At 46.6% G+C, this 13,411-nt stretch overlaps 1 protein-coding gene across 27 annotated transcripts in view; it reads right to left on the bottom strand.

The window, feature by feature from the left end:
• Positions 1 to 7,558: 7,558 nt before the first annotated feature.
• LOC129641115 (uncharacterized) overlaps positions 7,559 to 13,411 on the bottom strand; it is a 94,605-nt gene continuing 88,752 nt past the window's right edge. For 15 of the 27 annotated variants that reach the window (XR_008709066.1, XR_008709080.1, XR_008709076.1 and 12 more), the window contains 2 exons: positions 13,288 to 13,394; positions 12,794 to 12,945 (listed from right to left, as the gene is read on the bottom strand). Coding sequence is in view for 6 of the 27 variants with exons in the window: in XM_055565900.1 (XP_055421875.1) it covers positions 9,336 to 9,344; positions 9,440 to 9,565; positions 12,890 to 12,945; positions 13,288 to 13,394 (298 nt within the window). In the remaining 21 variants the exon portion in view is untranslated. Of the gene's footprint in view, positions 9,345 to 9,439; positions 9,566 to 12,793; positions 12,946 to 13,287; positions 13,395 to 13,411 lie in introns of those variants that run through there. The other 12 variants (XR_008709081.1, XR_008709083.1, XR_008709084.1 and 9 more) reach the window with 6 other exon arrangements.

Here is a 13,411-nt window from a genome sequence, read left to right as displayed (position 1 = left end):
GCCAGGCCTCTTTGCCGAAGGCTCAGGGGCCGGGGGTGTGCAACCTGCCAAAGTGTCCCGCAAGAAGAGCTCTTTGTCAGGCAAAGAGAGCGCCCAGGGCTGCATTCCCAAGCGGTTGCTTGGCCGCCCAGACTAAGCGCTGCGCGGGGGGGAATCAGGGTCCCAGCGCCCCTGGCTGGGCGAGGCAGCACCACAACCAGAGGTATCCTCCGTTTGTGCCCAGAAAGCGCCTGCCAGACTGGGCTTCCCTGGAGCTCTCCCCCAGCGTAGAGTCGTGTGGATGTGGTTTGGGGCCTTCCCCGGTGCCTTTGGGCTAGGGAGAGCACAGCCCTAGCGCAGGGGAACCAGCCCCTGAGCAGAGAGCTCCTGGCAGTGCTTTGTTCCCTGTCTCGTGCAGGATCTACGCCCTTCCCAAAAGTCATAAGGAAGGGGGCCGGGCATACGCAAAGTTGGGAACAAGCCTCAGGATTCCCCCTGCATGTTCTCGAGCATCTACCCCCAAAATTAATGTCTGCCTACTTTCTGCTTTGTGCTCTCACCTACACCTCTGACCTTACGGGGTGGTGTCCCCCACTACCTCTCTCTAAAAAAAGAGTAAACTTACAGCTCCAGTTAATAATTCCTTGGAATGACAATGTTCCAACGTACAAACTCTTTTGGAAATCCTTTAGCCTGCCTGTATGGGTTTTCCGGGCACATGTGATTGGTCAGAGCCTCCCAATTGTGAGAGGCAGGAGATGTTCTAAACTGTCTAAACACAGATTCCTGTCAGTAGTTAAATGATTGATTAGAAATTGTATTGGTGAAGGGTTTTTCACTTGTTGGGCCAATTTTTGCTGTTAAGTCTCCATACCCCTTACCTACTGTGTCCTTGGCAGTGTATTGATTGATATAATGGGTATATAGAAATGTAAGTAGTAGCCTCAATGTTTCTAACCTTGGACCCTTGAGTTAATTCTTTTCTTGACTGAGCCCACCTCACCTTTGCTTATAGGAATGCAGCTTTGTCCAATGCTTTTTTGGAGTCTGGCGCCTGACTTTAGAATAATCAACTTTAGAGAAAAATAAGTTTCTTAAAATGTTAACAGGCCTCCCGGACAGAGATGATGTAAATCACCTGAACTTTTGCATAAGATAAGTTTGCAGGAAGAAAGCCTGGCTTACTGCAGGACTCTACCCCTTCCCCCATTATCCTCTATGCATACCTTAAGGTATAAAAACTACTTTGGAAAATAAAGCTCCTGCCAGACTGGGCTTCCCTGGAGCTGTCCTCCAGAGCAGAAATGTGTGGATGTGGTTTGGGGCCTTACCTTGTGTGTTTGGGCTCCCTAGCACAGCCCCAGCGCAGGGGAACCAGCCCCTGAGCAGAGAGCTTCAGGCAATGCTTTGTGCCCAGGCCTGGAAGCCCAGTTTCCAGACGTGGGAGAGAAGAGGCAGGCCGCCTGCGGGATCTTGCAAGCTGTATTGGGATGGACCGAGTGAGCTTCCACAGCAGCGGAGCTCCAGCTCTGCGCCCAGGCGCGATAGCGCAGAGCCCTGGCCGAGAGGCTGCTCTGCCTGGGCGAGCCTCGCCAAGCCCTTCCCATCTTCTAGCCTTCGCGCACGGGAAGGAACAGGTTGCGGGAGTGGGGGAGACGTAACTGGCGCCCGACTGGCCTCAGCTCCGCTCTTCCCTTCCCTTTGCACCTATGATCCAGGCCTCCTTACAGAGGGCTTAGGTCCCGAAAGAGAGCTCTGTCAGAGGGAAGGGAAGCGCCCCAGGCTGCATTCCCAAGCTGTTGCTTGGCCGCCCAGACTCAGCACTGCACGGAGGGAATCAGGCTCTCTGTGCCCCTATGTTGGGCACGCAGCTTCACACACAGGGTGTCTCCGTAGGAATCAAGAACGTTCCTGTAAGAGTGAGGTTCACTAGAGTTATACTAGGGAGCAAAGACTTGTCCATGTGGTCTTGTCTTCCCTTGTGCGTTTGGGTCTCTGGGCTCAGCCCCAGCTCCGTGGAAACAACCCCTGAGAAAATATCTTCAAGATACGCTTTTCCCAGAGGCTGGGAACCAGGGTTCGTAGGAGGAGAGAAAAGCAAGCCTCCGTCGGGCACGAAAATGCAGCCAACCTGCCAGTGTTGGAAGCCTCTATTCGGAGGGAATGGGTTAGCTTCTCCTATAGGAGACTTCCAGATCTGCTCAGAAGTCGGTAATTCCAGAGGCAGGGTGCTGGTTCCTGACTGCCCTTTGCCAGCCTTGCAAAGACATTCCTAGATTCTAGAGTTATTTTCCATGAAGCAGCAGGCTTCGGGAATATGTCAGACGGGACTGGCGCCTTATTGGCTAGAGCTCAGCTATTGCCTTTCCATTCAAACTAGGACAAGGGCCTACTTTATGAAGGGTAAGGGTCTTCTTCTTTGCAAACTGCCAAGGGCTACAGCAATGAGACCTCTATCAAGGCAAGGGAAGCCTAAGCGGATGGATTCTCAAGCAGGTGCTTTGCCACAAAGCATCAGCACCCCACGGAGAGAATCAGGCTCCCTGTGCCCCAATGTTGGGAGTGTAGCTTCACACACAGAGTTGTCTCTATAGGAGCCAAGAATTTTCCTGAGAGATTAGGTTCACTAAACCTCTCCTACAGAGCATAGACCTATCCATTTGGTTTTGCCTTCCCCTGTGAGTTGGGTCCCCGATGTCCGCCACACCTCCGGGGAAACTGTCCTTGAGAAAAGATCTCCAGGAACATCTTCGCTGAGACTGGGAAATGCTCTTCACAGGAAGTAAGGCAAGCGAACCTCCTGCAGAGAAAAAGAGGCCTTACAGTCCCTGGAGGAGCAGGCTGCAAGAGCGTGTGAAACCTGACTGCTGCCTTACTGGCCTCAGCTGTGCCATTGCCTGTTCATCCAAGCTAGGACCCAGGCCTACTTGGAGAAGCGTTTGGGTGCGGATTTCTACAAAGTGCCAAGGGCTACAGCAGTGAGAATTCTCTCAGCGGTAAGGGAGAGCATTGTATGGATTCTCAAGCTGTTTTCTGAACGACAGCATCAAAATGAACAGGAGAATCAGGCTCTCTGTGCCCCTATGTTAGGTACGCAGCTTCACACACAGAGGTGTCTCTATAGGAGCCAAGAATGTTCCTGAGAGATGAGGTTCACTAGAGGCCTGCTACAGAGCATAGACCTGTCCATATGGTTTTGCCTTGCCCTGTGAGTTGGGTCCCCAAGGTCCGTCCCAGCTCAGGGGAGGGAGCCCCTGAGAAAAGATCTCCAGGGACCGCTTTTCACCCAGGCTAGCAAATGCAGTTCACAGGAGGTAATGCAAGAGAGCCTCCTGCAGGGCACAACAGGCCTTACTGTCCCTGGACGATCAGGCTGCAAGAGTGTGTGAGACCTGACTGGTGCCTTACTGGCCTCAGCTCCGCCATTGCATATTCCTCCAAACTACGACCCAGGCCTTCTAGGAGAAGGGTTTGGTTGCGGATTTCTAAATACTGCCAAGGGCTATAGCAATGAGAACTGTTTCACGGGTAAGGAAGAGCATTGTATGGATTTTCAAGCTGTTGTTTGAACGACAGCTTCAAAGCTGCACAGAGAGAATCAGGCTCTCTCTGTCTCCATGTTTGGTACGCAGCTTCACAGACAGGGGTGTCTCCATAGGAAACAAGAACGTTCCTGACAGAGTGAGGTTCACTAGAGCTCTCCTAGAGAGCAAAGACTTGTCCATGTGGTTTTTCTTCCCCTGTGCGTTTGGGGCTCCAGGCTCGGCCCCAGCTCCGTGGAAACAACCCCTGAGAAAAGATAGTCAAGATCCGCTTTTCCCAGAGGCTGGAATGCGGGGTTCATAGGAGGCGGGAAAAGCAGGTCTCCTTCAGACAGCAAGAGGCAGCCAAGCGGCTTGTTTTTGGAAGCCTCTATTTGGAAGAAATGGGTTAGCTTCTCCTAAAGGAGATCTCCCAATATGCTCAGAAGTCGGTAATTCCAGAGGCAGTGTGCAGGGTCCTGACTGCCCTTTGCCAGCCTTGCAAAGATATTCCTAGATTCTACCATTATCTTCCTGAAGAAGCAGGCTTTGGGAATATGTCAGACTTGACTGGCGCCTTATTGGCCTCAGCTCAGCTATTGCCTTGCCATTCAAACTAGGACAAGGGCCTACTTTATGAAGGGTAAGGGTCTTCTTCTTTCCAAACTGTCAAGGGCTACAGCAATAAGATCTCCGTCAATGTGAGGGAAGCGTAAACAGATGGATTCTCAAGCAGGTGCTTTGCCACAAAGCATCAGCAGCTCACGGAGAGAATCAGGCTCCTTTTGCCCCTATGTTGGGTGTGTAGCTTCACACACAGAGTTGTCTCTACAGGAGCCCAGAATGTTCCTGAGAGATGAGGTTCACTAGAGCTTTCCTACAGAGCATACACCTGTCCATGTGGTTTTGCCTTCCCCTGTGAGTTGGGTCCCCAAGGTCCGCCCCAGCTCCGGGGAAACAGCCCCTGAGAAAAGATCTCCAGGAACCGCTTTTTGCCCAGGCTGCGAAACGCTATTCACAGGAAGTAAGGCAAGTGAGTCTCCTGCAGAGAAAAAGAGGCCTTACTGTCCCTGGAGGAGCAGGCTGCCAGAGTGCGTGAAAACTGACTGGTGCCATACTGGCCTCAGCTCCGCCATTGCATGTTCCTCCGAACTAGGACTCAGGCCTACTTGGAGAAGGGTTTGGGTGCAGATTTCTTCAAACTGCCAAGGGCTACATCAATGAGAACTCTCTCAGAGGTAAGGGCAAGAATTGTATGGATTCTCAAGCTGTTTTCTGAACGACAGCATTAAACCTGCAGAGAGAATCAGGCTCTTTGCCCCCATGTTCGGTACGCAGTTTCACACACAGAGGTGTCCCCGTAGGAGCCAAGAACGTTCGTCAAAGACTGAGGTTCACTAGAGCTCTCTTAGAGAGCAAAGACTTGTCCATGTGGTTTTCCCTTCCCCTGTGTGTGTGGGTCTCTGGGCTCAGCCCCTTCTCCGTGGAAACAGCCTCTGAGAAAAGATCTCCAAGAACCTCTTATCCCCCAGGCTGGGAAGTGGAGTTTGCAGGAGGCGGGATAAGCAAGCCTCCTTCGGGCAAGAAGAGGCAGCCAACCGGCCTGTGTTTGGAAGCCTCTATTTGCAAGGAATGGGTTAGTTTCTCCTGACCGAGACCTCCAGATCTGCTGAGAAGATAGAAATTCCAGAGGCAGGGTCAAGGTTCCTGACTGCCCTTTGCCAGCCTTGCAAAGACATTCCTAGATTCTAGCGTTATTTTCCATGAAGGAGCAGGCTTCGGGAATATGTCAGACTTGACGGGGGCCTTACTGGCCTCAGCTCAGCTATTGCCTTTCCATTCAAACTAGGACAAGGGCCTACTTAGTGAAGGGTAAGGGTCTGCTTCTTTCCAAACTGCCAAGGACTACAGCAATGAGACCTCTGTCAAGGTGAGGGAAGCCTATGCGGATGGATTCTTAGCAGGTGCTTTGACACAAAGCATCAGCACCCCATGGAGAGAATCAGACTCCCTTTGCCACTATGTTGGGTGTGTAGCTTCACGCACAGAGGTGTCTCTGTAGAAGCCAAGAATGTTCCTGAGAGATGACGTTCACTAGACCTCTCCTACAGAGCATAGACCTGTCCATGTGGTTTTGTCTTCCCCTGTGAGTTGGGCCCCCGAGGTCCGACCCAGCTTCGGGTTAACAGCCCCTGAGAAAAGATGTCCAGGAACAGCTTTGCGCCCAGGCTGGGAAATGCAGTTCACAGGAGGCAAGGCAAGGCAAACGAGCCTCCTGCAGTGAAAAAGAGGCCTTACTGCTCCTGGAGGAGCAGGCTGCAAGAGTGTGTGAGACCTCACTTGTGCCTTACTGGCCTCAGCTCCGCCATTGCCTGTTGTTCCGAGCTAGGACCCAGGCCTACTTGGAGAAGGGTTTGGGTGCGGATTTCTACAAACTGTCAAGGACTACAGCAATGAGAATTCTCTCAGCAGTAAGGGAGAGCATTGTATGGATTCTCAAGCTGTTTTCTGAATGACAGCATCAAAGCTGCACAGAGAGAATCAGGCTCTCTGTGCCCCTATGTTGGGTATGCAGCTTCACACCCAGAAATGTCTCTATAGGAGCAAAGAATGTTCCTCCGAGATGAGGTTCAGTAGAGCTCTCCTACAGAGCATAGACCTGTCCATGTGGTTCTGCCTTCCCCTGTGAGTGGGGTCCCCAAAGTCCACCCGGCTCCGGGGAAACAGCCAGAGTAAAGATCTCCAGGAACTGCTTTTCGCCCAGGCTGGGAAACACTGTTCACAGGAAGTAAGAGCGAGCCTCCTGCAGAGTAAAAGAGGCCTTACTGTCTCTGGAGGAGCAAGCTGCCAGAGTGTGTGAGACCTGACTGGTGCCTTACTGGCCTCAGCTCCGCCATTGCATGTTCATCCGAACTAGGACCCAGGCCTACTTGGAGAAAGGTTTGGGTGCGGATTTCGACAAGCTGCCAAGGGCTACAGCAATGAGAACTCTCTTTGAGGTAAGGGAAAGCATTGTATGGATTCTCAAGCTGTTGTTTGAATGACAGTTTCAAAGCTACACAGAGAGAATCAGGCTCTCTGTGCCCCTATTTGGCTGTGCAGCTTCACACTCAGAATTTGACTCTGTTGGAGCCAGAAATATTCCTGAAAGACTTAGGTTCACGAAAGCTGTCCTACAGAGCAAAGACATTGGATGTGGTTTTGCCTTCCCTTGTCAGTATGGGTACCCTAGCTTGGCCCCAGCTCTGGGGATACAGCCTCTGAAAAAAATCTTCCAAGAAGTGATTTTCCTCCAGGCTGTTAAGTGGAATTCACAGTTTGTAAGTAAAGGAAGCCTGCTTCGTGGAAGAGCAGGCAGCCAACTGGCCCTGTGTTAGGAAGCCTGTATTTGGAAGGAATGGGTTAGCTTCTACAGCGGGAGAACCTCAGATCTGCTCAGGGGACTGAAATACTAGAGTCAAGGTCGAGGTTCTCCCCTGTCCTTTGCGCACCTTGCAAAGACATTCCTAGCTTCTAGCGTTAGTGTCCCTGTAGTAGCAGGCTGCGGGAGCGTGTGATAAATGACTGGCGCGTTCCCGTCCTCAGCTCCACTATTGCCTTTCTATTTGAACTAGAACCCAGGCCTACTTTGAGAGGGGTTAGGGTCCAGTGTTTCCAAACTGCCAAGGGCTACGGCAATGCGAGCTCTGTCAGAGGTAAGAAAAGAGCAATTGGTTGGATTCTTCAGCTGCTGCGTGGCTGCACAGCTTCCACGCCACATGGAGAGCATGAGGCTCCTTGTGGCCCTATTTTGGGTACGCAGCAACACGCACACAGAGTGTCTGCGTTCACTTATGTACAGGCTTATGTACACTAGAGCTCTCCTACAGAGCAAAGACATGTGGATGTGGTTTTGCCTTTCCCTATGAGTTTGGGTCCCTTATCTCAGCCCCAGCCCCGGGGAAACTGTCCCTGAGAAAATACTTACAATAAGTGGTTTGTCCGTCAGCTGGGAAGCGAAGTTCACCGAATGCGGGTAAACGAAGCCTCCCTGTAGAAGGAGAGTCAGCCAACTGGTGTGTGTTTGCAAGCGTGTATTTGGAAGGAACAGGTTAGCTTCTACAATGGGAGACGTCCAGATCTGCTCAGAGGACCGAAACTCAGAGTCAGGGCTGAGCTCAGTGTCAGGGCCGAGCATCTTGCATGCCATCTGTGAACCATGTAATGACATTCCTAGGTTATAGTGGCATTGCCCATGAAGGAGCAGGCTGCGGCACTCTGTCAGACATGTTTGGGCGCATTACTCTGCTCAGCTCCACTATTTCCTTTCATGTACATTTTGGTCTCTAGGCCCGGTATCGAGGGGCGCACACAGGGTGTTTTCCTGCAGGATCCAAGAATGTTCCAGACAGTCCTAGGCTCACTAGCTGTTGCTAGGTCGCACATTATGCTATACTTATCGTTAACAGTAAAAATACTATTGGAGCTCTAATTATGTTTTTTTTCTTTTTACTTGCAATGCTAGTGATAGAACCAAAGGCTGCTATCTATATCAAACAAGAGAAACGTAAAGGAAACTAAGCAATTTTATGTAATCACATTGCCGTGGTCCTATACAGTAAACTAGAAATTCAAGGGACATGATTTTTCTGAATGCAGGAGACTCCAGTTTCATTCCAGGGTCTGGAAGATTCCCTGGAGAAGGTACAAGCTACCACTCCAGTATTCTGGCCTAGAGAATGCCATGGACTGTATAGTCCATGGGGTCACAAAGAGTCAGGCACCACTGAGCCACTTTCACTTTCACATGCGGATATTATGTAAAAAAAAATGTGGTAACAGATCTAGAACCTTTGGCAAGCTAACGAATGAGTAATCTAAATATGAATAATCAACTTTGTCCTGCATGGTGATTACTGTCTGGTATTTGCTTTGAGAGCAGTTGAACTCCTCATTATTAAAGAGAAATAATCCTTTCCTCTCTGAAGCATTTGTGGACCATTCAGTTGGGTGTGGTGAATAAAATACTTAAGGATCTACTACATAAAAATGCAATAGTCAAAGCACAATATTTTTTCGCTCCGTTTCTCAAAGGATGGAATATTTTGTATTTGCCCTGATTTTATGTCTTGACTTCATGTACCATTGTATAGTGACATTTTTAGTTGAAATACAGTAGGACTAAAAATATTGATAGAATACTAATAAATCATGTTGGTATGTGTGGTTGTCACATAGGATTCACAGGAGATTTAAATTCACAGTTGTCAACGTAAAGGATTCATGCTATTTAGCTTCTTCATGAATCTATACCACAAAGGAAGAGCTTTTCGCAACATATTTCACTGAGGGAACTACAAGGATGATAGGCGTAATACTATGTGTCAACTCATGGATTTCTAAGCATTGCTCACAATACAGATCTGCTTTTCAACATCAGGGTTCTTTCAGTGTCCTTGAACAGCATTTGTTTTCCTGTTCAGTTCAGTTCAGTCGCTCGGTCGTGTCTGACTCTTTGCGACCCCCATTGAACCGCAGCATGCCAGACCTCCCTGTCCATCACCAACTCCCAGAGTTTACCCAAACTCATGACCATTGGGTCGCTGATCTGCTGTCGTCCCCTTCTCCTCCTGTCTTCAATCTTTCCCAACATCAGGGTCTTTTCAAATGAGTCAGCTCTCCAAAAACTGGAGTTTCAGCTTCACCATCAGTCCTTCCGATGAACACCCAGAACGGATTTCCTTTAGGATGGACTGGTTGGATTTCCTTGAAACCCAAGGGACTCTCAAGAGTTTTCTCCAACACCACAGTTCGAAAGCATCCATTCTTCTGTGCTCAGCTTTCTTTATAGTTCACCTATATATTCTGTATACAGAAGAAAAACACTCATGAGTATAAAACTTGTTCACATAAAATGAGTGTATGAATTGTTATCTTCCCGACCCAGGGATCAAACCCACATCACTTCCATATCCTGCGCTGGTAGGCAGAGTATTTACTGACCGTGCTGCCAAGGAATCGATACACATTTCAAGAACCACTGCCATCAGCTTCTCCTGTTCATGACCGAGGTAGGAGAAAGAACGCTGGAAGAAGTACCATAAGCATATTATTTAGTCAAGGAACTGTTGTTATGCTGGATACTCCAGTTATTACTGGGACAAGTCAGTTCCTCCAATGATGATCGGTATACCTGAAAAATTCTTACAAATTCATGGGATGCGATGTCTCTATGATCAATGTGTTCATCTTATGCTACTGCTTCAGGTAGACCTGCCTCAGCATGAAGGACTGCACTTGAAGGGATGCCTACTATTCCAGCTCAAGCAACAGATACTGACGTGCAGATCACTGTCCTTTGTTGAACAGGATCAGCAGTTTGTCAACATAGGTAACACGCCAGAGCAAGCCTTGGGATGCAACTCTGAAAACAGGCTAGGCCCTCTTTTCCCCAAGCCCTGCGATAAAATACGAATCCAAAAAAGAAAAATAGCAACGATTTTGTCAGGACTTCCTCACTTTTGCGTTCTGGATGGCAGGAAGCACACACTGAGGCCAGATGGCTGCAGGATTTAATTGTGAGCTAACATTGGGTGGGGTGGAAGCTCATCACTCTAGGAAGAATGTGGCTAAACTAAACCGTTTGACTTTCATTCACTTCATGTGCATAGAGTTCCATAATCCTTCGTTAAGGAATTCAGTAAGTTGTACTTCCTTACCCCTTCACCATCTCTTGGTTTACACGAATGTAAGTTCCTAGTCCAGCACTTATTTATACAACGCGTGTTACAGGTAGTAGTAGTGCATAAATGATGATGAGCAATGACAGGAAGTTTATTTCTTCTCTGTTCGACTTCTCTATTTTTATACAACCAAGCAGTGAAATATACTTACGAATGTGAATATTTTAGTGGTGTGTAGAAATACACAGTGTTGGCACAATAATTATCAGGGTATTGTGTCTTTTTCATATATTCCTTTGGAGATTCTGTTCCATTATATGTATCATAGGATATTCAATACAGTTTCTGAAACTATAGAGTAGGTCCTTGTGGTTTCTTTCATACGTAGTACTATGTAGTTGTTAATACTTCAAACAAAAACTGGTACACAAATATTCATAGCGACCTTATTCACAATAGCCCAAAGGTAGAACCCATTCAAGTGTCCATCGGTGGGTGAATGAATATGCATCACAGGGTATATTCAAAAGCTTGAACAGTATTCTACCATACAAAAAGATAAACTGAAATGGTTCTGCCACTGCGCAAGACACTACAGAAATTACTCCAAAACTAACACATGGAACAAACAGATATTTCAATTCTAATTCATGCTATGTACCCAAAAGGTTTGGAAAAGGGGGCTGAAAAAAAAATGCATATTTCTGCAGTCATAGTCACAACAGCGTGATTCACACTGGCCAACAAACAGAGGCAATCTAAGTGTCCATGGACAGCCAGTTCCATAAACAAACTGTGGTAGACACACAATGGAATCTGATTCAGCCCTTCAAAGTCGGTAATTCTGACAATGCCACAATGTGGACGAACCTTATGGTCATTATATTAAGTGAAATAAACCAAAATAGGAGAAACGTTCCGTGATTCCACTAGTATGAAATATCCAAACAAGTCAAGTCCAAAGCCAGAAGAACAGAAAGGGATTCCCAGGGATCGAAGACAGTTCATGTTTCACAGAACCCGCCCAGTTTCCCTTGGGGAAACTGACTTCTCATGACATCTCCAAAACCGATTATACAAATAATTGGAAGTCATATCCAGTCAAATGAATGTAGATATAATTTTACAATGTATACCAACCTCACTCAAACGTCTCAACAGACAAAAGGCAAAATTGTATCTATGGTACCTCAGCTTTGCTTAAAACTGTATCTACAGTACCTTAGTTCTGCTTATGAAATTTAATAATAAAAAAAAACCACACTAAAGTCTATCCAAAAACGGACATAAAAATTATAACATGAACTTTAAAACATTATAAATTTAAACTGTGAAAAACCTTTTTCACACAACTTAAATGCAAGCCACAGAAAAATGTATTGACAAAATACATATATGATAAAGGATCGTACTCCAAATATACCAAAATATCTGGAACAAACAACATCATTAAAAGTGTGTAAATCTGAACTCCTGGTCAAATGAAAGATACAGATAGTAAATCAGCATATCAAAAATACTCAAAATCATATGTCATTAGGAAATTACAAGGTAAAACAGCAGTGAAGTAGCACTGCACACCTATTAGATCCAGTAAGCTCAAAAAGGGGAAGGGGGCGCGGGGCTTCTCTGGTGGCTCAGTGGTAAAGAATCTGCGTGATGATGCAAGACACTCGAGTTCGATCCCTTACCCAGGAAGATCCCACGTGCCAGAGAAACTTAGCTGGATTTTTCCACAGCTAAACAAGGCTCACCTGTGACCTGAACACTACACGCCTAGCACTTACTAAACAGCTTTGAAAAAGTGTCCAGACAAAAAGTATCACACAATTACACACAGCTCTACTTCTAAGAGCTAAAGACTTTCAAATATCAGGATGTCTTCGGGCGATGACTGTGTAAGCAAATTGGGATACATCCAAAGTGAAGGGAAGCAAATGCTACCCCAAAATATACCACTTCAGCATGAAAATTAGTTGGACCTAATTAACTTTCTTTTTCTTAAGAGGACACATGCTCATCTCTCACACCCAAGTTCAAGACGGCTCTTCTGTGAGTCACATTTACAAGAGAAATCTCATTTCAAAGGAATCCTCGACCAGATAGAAGGATGACAGTCTTGTGAAACTCTTTTTTTTTTTTAAATCAATAGGAAAACCTAAGATGTAAATCTGTAGAACGACCATATCCTTCCTTTCCTTTGGTTTTATTTTTATTAATATTGATTTTTTTTTTTTTTGTATTTGGCTGCACCAGATCGACCTTCATTGAAGCCAGCCAGATATTTAGGTAAAGGATGCAACTCTGCGTTGTGGCATGGGAGATCTAGTTCTCGGAAAAGGGATTGAACCTGGGTCACCTTCTTTGGGAGTGTCCAGTCTTAGCTACTGGACCACCAGGAAGCCCCTGGTTTGGTTTTAGATGAAGATGGTATCTAACGTGATATCTTGGGCCATTTCAGTCACTGACTCAGTTTCCTGAGTTTCTTCAAAGCACGCATGAGGTACACATAATAAACCGGTGTGCAAAACAAGGAAAGGGAGTTCATACTACAACACTGTATGCTTACAAATAGCTAAATGGTAAATGGCATGTTATTTGTTTTTAATTACTATGGAGAAAAAAAAAGAATGCAGGATTCACACATTTTATAACATGAATAAACATTAAAACCATCTTTAGCGAAAAATATCCATATAGAAAAGGCCACACAGATCCCATATTCACCGTCTGCTCTAAGTCCATCAAGTTTGTCCAAATCAACGTACATCTCCATAGCATTCCTAAAAAAAAAGGGGGGTGGGGTGGGAAGAAAAGATATATTCATACAATTGAACAACTGCTGAAAGGGAAGTGGGGCTGTGGATTACATTATAGTGCAGAAATCAAATGATGTCCTGATTTTGGAGATTATGTGGAGGTTCTGCAGGAGAATGCACCCACTTTGAATAAAACACATAGAGTGATTTAGATGATGTGGCAAATGCGAGCACTTTTTCCCTTTGCTAGGAGTTTTCTGTACATTTTACCCAGAAAGGAAATTATGTTTCAAAACAAACAAGTCGATACCATAAAAGAAAATCGAATTAGACAGGCAGAAAATTTTCTATAGAGTTCAGACTTACCCAGGCGAAGTTCAAGGGAAGCTGTGATGCTCCACTGTCCTTGTAGGAGTCCACATGGAATGAAGAAGTACTGTGGGAAGTCTATTAGTAACCACTGTGCCTTGGGTCTGCAGAACAAACAGAT

Source organism: Bubalus kerabau, unplaced genomic scaffold, assembly GCF_029407905.1.
Source record: "Bubalus kerabau isolate K-KA32 ecotype Philippines breed swamp buffalo unplaced genomic scaffold, PCC_UOA_SB_1v2 scaffold_72, whole genome shotgun sequence".
Taxonomy (NCBI): domain Eukaryota; kingdom Metazoa; phylum Chordata; class Mammalia; order Artiodactyla; family Bovidae; genus Bubalus; species Bubalus kerabau.
The sequence above is the reverse complement of the archived record's forward strand: the minus strand, read 5'-3'. Positions and strand labels throughout refer to the sequence as shown.